This window comes from Balearica regulorum, chromosome 21, assembly GCF_011004875.1.
Source record: "Balearica regulorum gibbericeps isolate bBalReg1 chromosome 21, bBalReg1.pri, whole genome shotgun sequence".
NCBI classification, from domain to species: Eukaryota; Metazoa; Chordata; class Aves; order Gruiformes; family Gruidae; genus Balearica; species Balearica regulorum.
This window is the reverse complement of record NC_046204.1, coordinates 3,238,543-3,250,920: the sequence shown is the minus strand read 5'-3', so window position 1 is coordinate 3,250,920 and position 12,378 is coordinate 3,238,543. Positions and strand designations below refer to the sequence as shown.

At 47.1% G+C, this 12,378-nt stretch overlaps 1 protein-coding gene across 1 annotated transcript in view; it reads right to left on the bottom strand.

The window, feature by feature from the left end:
• Nucleotides 1-12,378, bottom strand: part of ACAP3 (ArfGAP with coiled-coil, ankyrin repeat and PH domains 3) — a 95,492-nt gene that overhangs the window by 21,291 nt on the left and 61,823 nt on the right. The window contains exons 6-11 of the mRNA XM_075773485.1: nt 11,808-11,991; nt 11,076-11,120; nt 10,532-10,627; nt 10,115-10,189; nt 9,220-9,231; nt 1,065-1,177 (exon numbers count right to left, since the gene is read on the bottom strand). Coding sequence (XP_075629600.1) covers nt 1,065-1,177; nt 9,220-9,231; nt 10,115-10,189; nt 10,532-10,627; nt 11,076-11,120; nt 11,808-11,991 — 525 coding nt within the window. The remainder of the gene's footprint in view (nt 1-1,064; nt 1,178-9,219; nt 9,232-10,114; nt 10,190-10,531; nt 10,628-11,075; nt 11,121-11,807; nt 11,992-12,378) is intronic.

The window sequence follows — 12,378 nt, the reverse complement described above, 5'->3', positions numbered from 1 at the left end:
GAATAACAATCACTTACGTAAACTACACAGCATCTAGTTCTTTTCCTGGTTAACGTATGTGTCTCCAACACACCAATATCGAAGCACTGCAAAGCAAGTGGCTTTGCAAGCTCAGCATGAGCTACAACACGCTGGTAGAAAATTTACGTGGTCTTAAAACACCATTGCAAGCAAGCAGATGCTTACTCCTCTTTTGCTCTGAGCTGACCTGGTGCCACATAGCCAGGTTAGCGTGTTGATAAGGCCACATTAATCTCTCTTGAGATACTGTTTCTCTCGGGAGGACTTACTCAGAGGCAGCGTTATGCTAACGCAGCTTCAGGTTCTTCAGAATCACTTCGGTTGAAAGGGACCTAGTCCAACCCTCCTGCTCAAGCAGGGCCAGCTAGAGCTGGTTGCCCAGAAGACTTTTGAATATCTCTACAGATGGAGACTTCACAACCTGTCTGGGCAACCTGCTCTGCTGCCTAGCCATCCTCACAGTAAAAAGGTGGTTTCTTGTGTTCAGACGGAATTTCACCTTTTTAATACGTGCCCATTGCCTCTGATCCTGTCACTATGCACTCTGAGAAGTCTGGCTCCCTCTTCTTCAATCCCTCCCATCAGGAATTTGTACACATTGACAAGATTCCCTCCGGAGCCTTCTCTTCTCCAGGCTGAACAGTTTCTGCTCTCTCAGCCTTTCCTCATACAAGAGATGTCCCAGCCCCTTAATCATCTCCATGGCCCTTCACTGGACCCTCTCCAGCGAGTCCATATCCTTCTTGTGCTGGGGAGCCCACGACTCGACACTACGCTAGATGTGGCCTCACCAGTGCTGAGTAGAGAGTAAGGATCACCTCCCTCAACCTGCATGCAAAATGCTCCTAAAAGAAAAGTCTCTGTATGCAGAAACTATCAAGCCAACCTGATTTTAACTACTTAGCTTTTAACTCGGAATCCTTCCAGCGATGACAACAGTTGCTAAGATCTCATTAAAAGTGAAGTGTGTTCCTGTGCAGGCAGTATTAGCTGTATCCAGAATCTTAGCCCAAATATCAAATGGAACATGAGTTCTCACTCACCGATTCCATGTTTTGAAAGCATTGCTAGCTCTCTTGAAGAGGTAGCCTTCCATCACCACTCCATTCGGGGCATCAACATTAAACTCCACCTTTGAGTCATCGTAGGAGAAGTCCTGCAAATAAAAAGATTGAGACTCTAACATGACTGCACTCTCCAGGACCGCAATGGAGATGAGCCTCATCAAAGCATCAAGAAGAGAAAGACATCTGTGTCAAGATCCTAAGGTTCAGGCAGAGCTGCCTGTCACAGCATACCCCTCTGCCTTAGTGGGCTGCAGCCACGAACAGCGGTCATGAACTATCCTCATTCCAGTGAGCTCCTCTGTCCCTGTTGTTTGGAGGAAAGTACCACACATGCTGTATTTCCCCACTCTGGTAGCTGATAAGGAGAAAGGCAAGTAGCTTATCATCGTAAGGGCTACAAATTTCCAACATTTGGGGCAATCTGCAATATGAAATAAAGCAACAGAGGCGCTGTTCACTGGCCAAGAGAGTTAGCAATGCTGCTGCCACCCCTCTGTCCCGCAAGGGGCCAGGAACAGAACAAACCCCAGCCTTCTCCCACAGGGAAAACAGGCATGGTGATTTCTAGAGGAGAAGACTTATCAATTCCATTTTCATTAGCTATCATCATATGCCACCTCCAATCTGCGCTCACCCAATTCTCTATGCTATGCTACCGGTCAGAGCTGATTTGTCAGGTTTGGCACTGATTCATCAGATAGATCTCATGGATTCTGACAGCTGCTGAGCAAGACACAGAGCAGAGACTAGCAGCTGCTCTCACAGAACATGGATCCTTCTCCCTGGGCAATGGTCTGCCTTCTTCCCAAGAGAAACTGGGTCATGAAACCTAAATGACTTTCCCCTTTAACCTGGGGAACTAAGGCACATTGTCTCTTTGCACACCAATTCCACTCTAATGAGGTATTCTACCCACACCTCCCTCTCTCTCGAGCGCAAATATCTCTCCCTGTACTACTTGGTTCAAAGACACCACAGCGCAGCGAAAACAGCCCCATTAAGTTAAGTGCCTTTCCTAGTTCAGCATAAGACGACCCTTGTGATGCTGCGTTGCTAGGCAACATGCACTTCACTCTCATTAAGATGAGTTATTTTCATGTTCAGAGATGCAAGCTTGCCTGGGAGGTGTCATAATAAGAATAATACTGATACAGAAGGAGGAGATATAATGGGACAGGACTGAGTCATTCCATGGAAAGACAGCATGATGCCCAATTAGACACTAGAAACTGCTGTAAGGCACCCAATTAAGAGAGGCCTGCAGCCCCAAATTTTATTGCTGTAAGAGGGTGAATCCCACAGGGGTTCTCTTCTGCAGATGTCTTTCATGTACATATTGCAGACAAAGGCCAGAGGGAATTTTCCTCTAAATCATAGATATTTAAATGCGTGATTTTTGTAGAGTTGCTTCAAAGTGACAATTCAACAAATTTGATGAGACTCCGCACTGTTTTCTAATATATAATGCAGACTTTTCTGAAAAGTGCACAGCAAGTGTAGGGCAAAACTCTTCCAAAATTCCCTTAAAAATGACCACTTAGCTGTGCCTCATTTTATGGAAGAGGTAAAAATAAGGGGGAGGGCCTAAACATAATCACCTGACTTCTTCAGCTGTCCTTATATAATCAGTGTGATGGTAAGGAGGATATATTGCCCATGCGTGCAGGAGGAACAGATGGGCTGTATGCATCACTACAGTAAATCCACTAAAAATCGGTGGAGTCAAACCAGGTGTGAATTTAACCTCATTGTGTCTGCATTGTGTTACACCTGTCTACAAATGGAATGGCTAAAGCAGAATAGCTGAAGGCACGTGGAGTGTTCTTTGCCTTTGAAAGAACTCTAACCTGTGCCAAGCCCGGTTTTAGAAAAAGAAAATTATACACAAATACACCAAGCGCATATACAGCTGACAGAGCCATCTGGATGACATCCAGACGTAGAAACACATTACTAGGAAGAACGGCTTGTGTTTGCGTTACTTCGAAGATATTTCTCTTCCTTGTTCTCTCATTGGTTAGGAAACATCCCCAGGCCCAATTCTGCTCCTATTTCTGCTGGTGTAATACCTGAGCAAGTCCACTGCTATCAACAGAAGTACTGCAAGGCAGTTGAGGGCAGAATAGTTGACCAGAGCTGTAAGCTGGATTTGTAAAGTAGGCACAAATCAAGGGAGAGATCCGAGGGATAAGGACCAGACTGCCTCTTATCCCCGTGGCAGCAGTCTGATCCTCAGGGACACCTTGTTCCATCCCACTGCACTCTGCTTGGGAGCACCTGAAGTCTTTGCTATGAAGTTAATGAGAGTGTTGAGAGACAAATGAAGGGAAAGGGGAGGGTGATAAAATCCAGAAGTTATCCCCTTAATCAGTACCATTTTTCCTTTCTCAGCCAGGCAAAGCCAGAAGGGAAGCGTACAGAAATGGCTCGGGTAGCCGAAAGGCAAAATCATGGCAGGTGCAATTATGAAACTTCCAGTGCACGAGAGCGAGCTTAAACTGCGGGCTTGAACAATGGATTCCTAGGCACATCACCTTGCCGTAGCCCATAGAGGGAGCTTTCTTACCACAGCCATTCAAAAGACGGGACAAATTTCTGGGAAAAAAGTTACTAGAACATCTGTTGAAAACTGACTCCAGGTCAAAGCTAGCTTAGGAACTGTCTGCAGACATCTTGCCAATGGCAATGAAACACCATGGTAGTGTGTGGCCACAGCTGGATACATGCAGATGCGTGACAATGAATCCCCTTAACTGGCAGATCTGCCCTTAATGTGTCCCTGTATCTGTTCTATTCATTGACACAAAAAGATTTTGATCCTGTTAGCTCTGGGAAATAAGTTGAAGGGTCCTGGCTGATGGACACTGCTCCTGCCAAGAACATCACCAGCTATGCCATCAGTAAGTCTGTGACTCTTCTACGCGATGCAGCGCATCAGTGGACTGTCCGGCTCCACACAGAACTAGGAAATAAAAACCTTCCAGCCTTGTAAGCCAAGCTGCAAAGTCTGGGAGGTGCTGGTGGAGAAGGAACACATCACCCCTTCTACCACCTTCAGAGTAGCTTTCTTGATTCAAATCTTACCCTTGACAAAGCAGGGTATGAGTGTGCACACGTATGCTTTCTCTCGTCCCCTCCTTTTCCATTTCCTGCTGTACATGAGATTTTAATGCACGATTTTAATAAACTACCTTTTACCAAATTCTTCCAATCATTGCAATGTACATGAGTAGGCAAGCCTACTAAATGAGTTTGGAGGGATTTATTAGGTCTGCATTTAGCACCTCATCATCTCTGTAATATGAAAAAGTGCTTGACACGGAAAAGGCTTCCTACGATTGGGATCTGAATGGCTTTGGCTACAACTGCATATGCAATCATGATTAGCAACAGCAGTGACATGTTGGATCACACATTGGTAAAATAAATTGGACGTCTTCCAAAACAAGAAACCAGATTTCTGCCATTATCTGCTTCCCTTTCCTTCACCGACTTTCAGTAAGTGACACCAATCTTGTCTCACTGTCCCCTCCCCTTCTCAGTCCTGTCACTCAGTTTACACAGAGGCTGCCTAGGAACGATATTCTTTTAGAAATGACATCACAATGGTTTCCATGGGAGCACAGTGAACACTGCTGAAGCAACAATGAAGTAACACATTCCAAGAGAGCCATCCATAGGGATGTGAAAAAGGACATTAATGTGGACACTTTCAAACCAGCAAATGGAAAGCAAAAACCCAGCACAGGCACAAAACAGACCCATGAGAGAAGAAAAAAAAAAAGAAAAGAAAACACCCCAAAAGAAAGAACCCTATTTGAAGGTTGCCTCCTGGGCCACTCAGTTAAGAACTCCCTTGTCCATCTCCACACAGCGCGCACAGACACTACTCAGGCCAGGCAAGCTCTTCCCATTGCTCCTGCGAAGCAGCATTTCAGGCAGAGAAAACCGGCTGATGAAATTCAGGAAGTGTCCAGCTTCAGTGAACAGACTTAACGTGCAGAGTGAAGATGCCCCTCACCAGCCTGGAGCCCTTGGGCAGTAAGGAGCCCTGGCCAAGCCTTCCCACTGAAATAGCACGGTCTTGTTCCCAGGTTCATTCCTGTCCCAAAGGGCACAACACCTGGCTGCAAACACACGAAATCTTTCTCTAAAATACCAAGACTTCCTCAAAATTCTTTAAAATACAATCACTATGGCAACGTCCCTCCCTGAAAAGCCATAGCATTACTCCCTCACTATACCAATTCAATGTGGAAATAACGATACTGTCCTTTTCTGTACAATGTTTTGATTTCTACTGATAGAGAACACTATCAAAACTAGGCAATCGTGACCAGTGAATCATTTCAGTCCCGATAGTTTTAGACATTCAGAGAAACATATCTTACTACCAAACCTCTGTGTTGTTGTATTTTCAATCAATACTGTTTAGAATAAGTGACAACACATGTGATACATGCTTTTCCTCACAGAAGACAAAGGCTTTATCAAAAAGTGCCCTCTTTACTTAAGTAACCAATGATGCCCAGTATTCAACAATAATAGTATGTACACTAACAACATTACGTATACATCCATGCATTGAAAAGAACTTCTCCTGGAAGTTAAAAGCTGTGACTAGTTTTGCTATTCGATTTAAAGAGAACATAATTCAGAGGAATATTCACATTCCCTAAAGATGCACACACCCCCCTTCTGCACAAACACTGGTGCATGCACATTCTCTTCTAGTGCCTGAATATATTTCAAGCTTTTCTCTATCTGGCTATTTTTACCACTTTGTATATGCTGTGTACAATCCAAGACCCTCAGAGGCAGATGGGATTTGGCGGAGGGCTCCCCCACCTACATTCCGGTTCTGCACAGACAGCTTTCATTCATTCTGGCCAAATCCCATTTACAGACCTTTTGTTTCTTGAATTTCCTAATGCCAAATGACCTCCCTGCTCTGCCGCTTGCCAGCAGATGATGCACAGAGATCCGTGCCCTGCCTCAGAGCATTTCCATCCCAGAAACAGAACAAAACACATTTGCCCTGCTGCAGTAAAAAAGCTGTACTTGCTTTTGGGTCACATCAGCAAGCAAGGTCCTACAGGAACAATCCTTGCTCTCCCAGGGAAAAGCCCCCTCTAAACTTTCTCCCCAAGTCAAACCAACCCTGCAGGAATCTCCTTACCAAGAGGTATTCAAGCCTGCCGAAAATCTTCATGATGCCAGCTGCAAGGGAGGTTTTGCTGCTCTTGCCTAGAGAGCAGGGAGCAGCTGCGTGTGTCCTCTCTCTCTCCGTTCGCTCTCTAGAGTAGCATCTCTGCTAAGCACTGTGGGCTGGCAGGGAAGGAGGGATTTCTTTTTTCAGCCCTTTCTCCTTTACCCCTCCTACTCCTTTTTGGGAAGCCTTAAGCTCTGCCGTTGGCTCCTGTCAAAGCAAGGGGCACTAGGCAAAGGAAGTCTGCTGGCCTCGGAGGACCACCTGCTCACCCCCTCCTCCTGCCTCCTGTTCACAATCAACCAGCTCAGAGCAAGGGCTAATTATCATACAGCTGCCAGGGAGGCACAGAAGGGAGCAGGAGAAGCCAGGCACCAGAGAGCAAAGTTGACAGGAAGACGCTCACCGAGTGCCTCCCTGACCCGAACAGAGCCGGGCTCATCCGCCTCTAGCGGGGTCGCTTCCTGGAGCACAGCCACCCTTTGGCCAGTAATTCCACCTCTGCTCCACCGCTGCCACCGAAATCGGGGTGTTGAAGTGCCATATGGCCCCTCGTTTGTTATCTACCAGCTGGACTAAATGAGGCAGAGAGCTCTGCCTTGGCACTCCAACCTCCCCTTCCCGTGCAAACGGGAACAGAAGCACGATTGCTTCCCCTGCTACGCCGGACTGCAAAGCGAAGCAGCTTTTATATAGCTCGGTAGTCTTCCACTTTGAGCCTGGCCTGTCAGTTCTGGTGCAGTGGAAGGATTCAGGAAGATCTGCATCTGCTAAGGGGGACTGGTTTAAATGTTACCATTTCTCTCCTCCTTTCCCATTGGAAAAAATTCCTAGGCCCCTGTGTTCCAGTGCTAAGTTCTCCAAAATGTTTCTCTTAAGTGGTCCAACCTCCACCAGGCCCTGTGTGCCTTTGTGTGTCCATCTGAAGCAGCTGAGCCCGCATGAACACATACAAATTCATCACATGTACAGGTTAAGGCAGTTTAGTTCACCACACAAGAGAAACGTGGGAAGCTACAAGACTATCTCCTTAGCCTTTGCAGAAATTTATTCCACACAGGAGTCCTTGCACACACGCATCGCACGCGTGGTCAGAAGAAAGGCACCCCCAGCCTTCATGCTGAAGCTCTCCTCTCTCTTTGCACAAAAGGAAGATAACTGAAATATTTATCGTAGCCCATAAAAATCAAATCTTTTCCTTTCCTCTTGCTGATTTTCTTTTGTGTAAGTGAGCATTATTTTCCTATGAAGTGTGAAGCTGCAAATGGAGTTCTTCAAGGTTTTGGAGCTGGGAAAGCAGACAGGGCAGTGGTTAAAATGACAGCTTGAAATGATAGCTGCCCTAGGAATCCATCCTAAAGGTGGAAGATGTCAGTGAGGGAAGATGGGGAAAGGGTGGCACAGGAAAAAAGACATCTGAATTCTAGTATCAAAGAAAATAGTCAAGATTTGTGCTGAGTTTCTCTCCTACCAACTTTATTTTAATTAAAACTATAAGGAAACAAAATAGCACAGACCACTTCCTTCTGAACTTGGCTCTCGGAGAGCTGCCCTCCATGCCTCACAAAGCTGCCCAAAGACAATTCAATTCCCTGTCTTCAGAATCCACGCAGCTCCTCCACCCCAAGAACACTTCAAAACGTATTATTTAAACTAGATTCCCTCCCTTGCTGTCACGCCTTAGCAGGCTGTTTGGGAAGACACCGCATTGAAGAAATAAGGATACTTCTGCCACTCCTCTCTAATTAAGCACAACTAAATCTCCAATTTTTTCAAGAGACCAGAGGGTATTCTGGGCTCAGCATGAAGACATGTATTCAAATACGTGCTGCGCTCCCTTTGGAGATGGCGAGATGCTCACCAGATGCAGAGCGCCGCGCTCCATTGCAAAGGGAGGAGCAACACTGACTCGGAGTAGCTGAAAAGCAGTCTCAGTGCCAGGCAGGAAGCTTTAAATCGTAAATCGCAGTAGGGATGTCCAGCTCTCTTACAAGCTTATGCAGAGAGCCACAGCTCTATGCATATGTATCCTGATGAAGAGTAATTGCTCCTTCTCCCTCTTGGAACCTGACCTCTGCTTCATTCCCTGCTAGTCTAGTCAGCAAATCCACGTAAAGAGATTTAACTGAAATGCACTGCGCGAGAGAGATTTTCCATGTTCCCTCGAATGAAGTCATCACTCCAGAGTCCCAGGGGAACTGAGAGTTCACAGATGGATTTACCCCTCCCTCAGAACACTTAACCAAAGGGAGCACACGCACAGGCTGATTCACAGGGAATGTCTGTCATTAGCTTTCAAATCTGGTTACGTTTCCATTTCATGGGTTATGACATTTTTGAGAGCGAGCGTTAGAAAGAAAACAACAGCCACTTAGAATCCTCCTGTCGAGAAGTATTGATCCACACAAGTGTCTGCCAGATATGGACTCGTTAGCGATTCCCACTCGGGGCTTGGTTCAGCTATTTCTCAGGGCTCTCTGAAATCCCCTCTTACTGTGCCCACAGAGGGTGAGAACGTGTGTGTGTGTGTATGTTGAAAGTCCACCAATGCCCTCTGGTTCCAAGCCTGTGCAGCCAATTCACCTCCCACCAGACCCACGGTCCTCAAAGGATCCTAGGCACCAAACATGCCACGTACTGCTGCCACTGCAACACTCCGAGTCAACACTGACCACCATACAGAGTAAACTGAAATCTGATTTTAGCACAGGACTGAAAACAACTTTGATGAGGATGAAACCAAATTCACTTGAAACTGGGCTTTAAAATTACATCTCCAGTGTTCAGGTTACAGCACTAATGTTGTGGCAAGGTTTCTTGGTTTTGCTTTCAAAGGCAAGGCTTAGTAAACATCCAGAGCAGCAAAGTGCTAATTCTGAGCAATGCAGATGGCAGAACAAGGAAATGCATGCGGGTACTCACCTGCAGGAGGGTCTGCAGGGGCAGGTCAGCAATCCATGAAAAAGAGAAGGAAAAGAAAAAAATAAATTAGTTGATGTTTCCACAAGCCTCAAATTTGGAATCATTCCCAGATGAATGGTCTGGAAAATCAGAGCCCACATTAACCAAAGATGCCTCCCTACTGAAGGCTCAGACTTGTTTGATAATAAATCCCATTATCTTGCCAGTTCATGGTGGTTCCTCCCAATTACAGGAGGTGAGAGCACATACACAGGGGGTTACGATAGCTCAGCTGAAAGGAACAGCTTGCTCAGCCACGGCAGCTCTATTGCTTGGGTCCCCGTGGACCTTTCCAAAGTTACGCTGCTCAAGACTGTAGCCACGTCATGTCACAGGAGCTAAGGAAGAATCATCTGAACTGCAGTTTGGAGCATGCTTGTATGAACAAAGTTCATGGCAGCACACTCCTCTCTCAATAGCAGTACAGAGTCCTGCTCTCTCTCCCCCACGACCCATTAACATCACTTCGGTACAGCATGAGTTCCCAACAAATGACGAAAAGACCCTGCAGCAAGTCCTGTCCAAAGCAGTGCATCCACTCATTCATCTGCTGGATGATTTATCAGGGATTCTGGCCACCTGGTTGGGCTGGGCACTCAGGCATGCTGCCATACCATGGGGCAAGGCAGGGAGAAGCCCGGAGAAGCGTCAGAAGGGACATGCTAACACTGCAGTAGCTGGAGATCATAGGGCTTGCCACACAAAAGCTAGCTTGCTCAGCCAGAGGAAGGATGCGAGACGGAGGGGGGAACAAAAGGAGGCCCCTCATCAGATGGCAGTTGCCACTGTGTGATCCAGACAACCGCGCTGATAGGGAGAAGTGCTGCGTGCGCCAAGCTGCAGCCCCAGGACTCACCCTCTGCTGTATCAGTGCATGCTTGTGCTCCATCTCCCTCTTCTCCACTGCAGAATCAATCACCAGCTGGTCCAGCTAAAGGCAGGGAGGAGAACATCGGGTATAAGAGTCAGGAAGGAGGTTTATGAGCCACTGTCCATCTCTGCTTCCCTGCTCTGGGATTACACCAGCACTACCTAACATCAGAAGTCCCCACAAGAGGGAGAAAAGGGCCGTGTTTGGGTGTGCACTGAAAGTGACCACAGCTCTTGGCTGCCGCCCCATAGCGCAGCATGGTTTATCGAACATCCAACAAGCGTGATGCCCTGATCACTCCCTGATACCAAGAACGGTAGCTGAATAGGAACAAGGATATCCTTTCAGGGTGAGGGGGTACAAACAGGCAGATTGAGTCAACCATATTCCCTGTCCCCTCACCTCTGTGGCTAGTTTCTTCATGTAGGGGTCCAGTTCATGGAGAAGACTGTAGCCCTGCTGGAAAAAGGTGTACTGGGCATGCATGAAGGACAGCATCTGGGGAGGGAAACAACAGCAAGGTCAGAACAGGTTCTGGGACAAAGCGAGTGTGAAAAGTCCTTATCCCTTACTACCCACAAACAAATCTCTGCAGGTCTAACCCTTTCCCTTCCCAAAGCAATCTATGCTTTAGATGCCTCTCCCTCTTCTCCTTCCTTCCTCTCACAAATCCTTCCACACTGTCAGGCAACCCCTGGTCTGAGCACAAAGCAGCGAAAGCAGCATCCTTCACCCCTGAAAGTCCCCTCCAGTTCTGGCCTGTGGAGTATCCTTCTGGTCCTTCATTCTCCTCTCGTTAGCATACCTGCAGCCCCCAGAGCAGTCCCAGACAGTATCTCCAGGGCAGACCGAGGAGTCGGTATGTCGACCCATGCAACCTGAAATGGAGAGGGCTGCCTTTCATTGAGTCACTGAGAGCAGCCACAGAAAAAAAAAGAGCCCTTACCGCATCCAGTATTTCAAACTTCTTCTTGGCCTGCAGGACATTGATCTGTGAAGGAATCAAGATAAGACTCTCAGCACTAAGCAGTTTGGCACGGAGATCTATGCACAAACAACTTGCTGCAATAACCCTAGCAGCAAACCACAAACTATTCAAGGACATTTTCAGAAACTAACTTTCTGAAAAGACAGTTCTGGTGAGTTCCAGGTGGAATAAAAAGGGAAGCAGCATAGACACATTTTATGACCTGGGCTGCTACTGATTAAGGTCACTGCAAGGTGACTATTTCAAGCAGATGTGATCAGTTGCAGAACTCACAGCCCCACCAGTGAAGGTCCTCGCATCCCAGCACAGCCTACTCTTTCATACAGACAGCCTGGATTATACCAAAAGGCAGCTCAAAACCCTGGCACCTACTGCAGTACGGGGCTTTGCTAAGCCACACATGGGTTCGTAGTGGCACAACTACACCAGAGCCTGGGACTAGAGCAAGCCTTGGTGGTTTCATGCTCCATCACACACCAGTCCTAAGGATTCCCTGCTTCAGGGGCAGAGGGCAAAGCATCCAATGGATTAGTTAATCCAGTACCCTTTTTAACCCAGCTGTAAGACTCTACTTGCCCTCTCTCATTCCTCAACTTCTTCATTCCCTACAGTAGATTATTTAGCAATTTGCCTGTGATGTCTTGTTCTGTACTGGGAAATGGAGTCAGAGCTGTGGGCACAGACACCAACCTGCAACACGTAGTCTAGGGCCAGATGCCGGAAACACTTTCTGGTTATGGTCAAGGTGCCTGTTGCCTCCTCCACTTCATGGGGCTTGTGCCGAGGTGCCTGGGCATTCTTCACCAGAGAAATCTCCATGTCTTCTCGCACCTTGTCAAACTGCTTCTTGGTTTCCTTGAACTTCCGGACATCACTGGAACCCAAAGAACATGAGATTGTGAGAATCACTGTCACAGCCAGAATATTGCTGATACCAGCAGAGCAGGGAGAGGTGCAACCAGGTACACTATGATCACTCAGAGGTCCTGCTCTAGATGCCATGGGGATCCTAACCCACCCCACCAAGCTCCACTGTGTCCAGCTGGATTGACTCCATATTAACTCTAAACAGTCTTTCTTTAGAGACAGATGGCAAGGAAAGATATTGGACCTTACATACTGCCTTCAAAGCCTTAAGGAAATTCTCCAAGGATCGCATCCAGAAAGCCAGGCCAGATGGCATCCAGCCCTAAAGACAGTCCATAATTGCCCTCAGAATAAGTGGTGAGCAGAACATTTCAGAACCTACCTGTGAAAACAC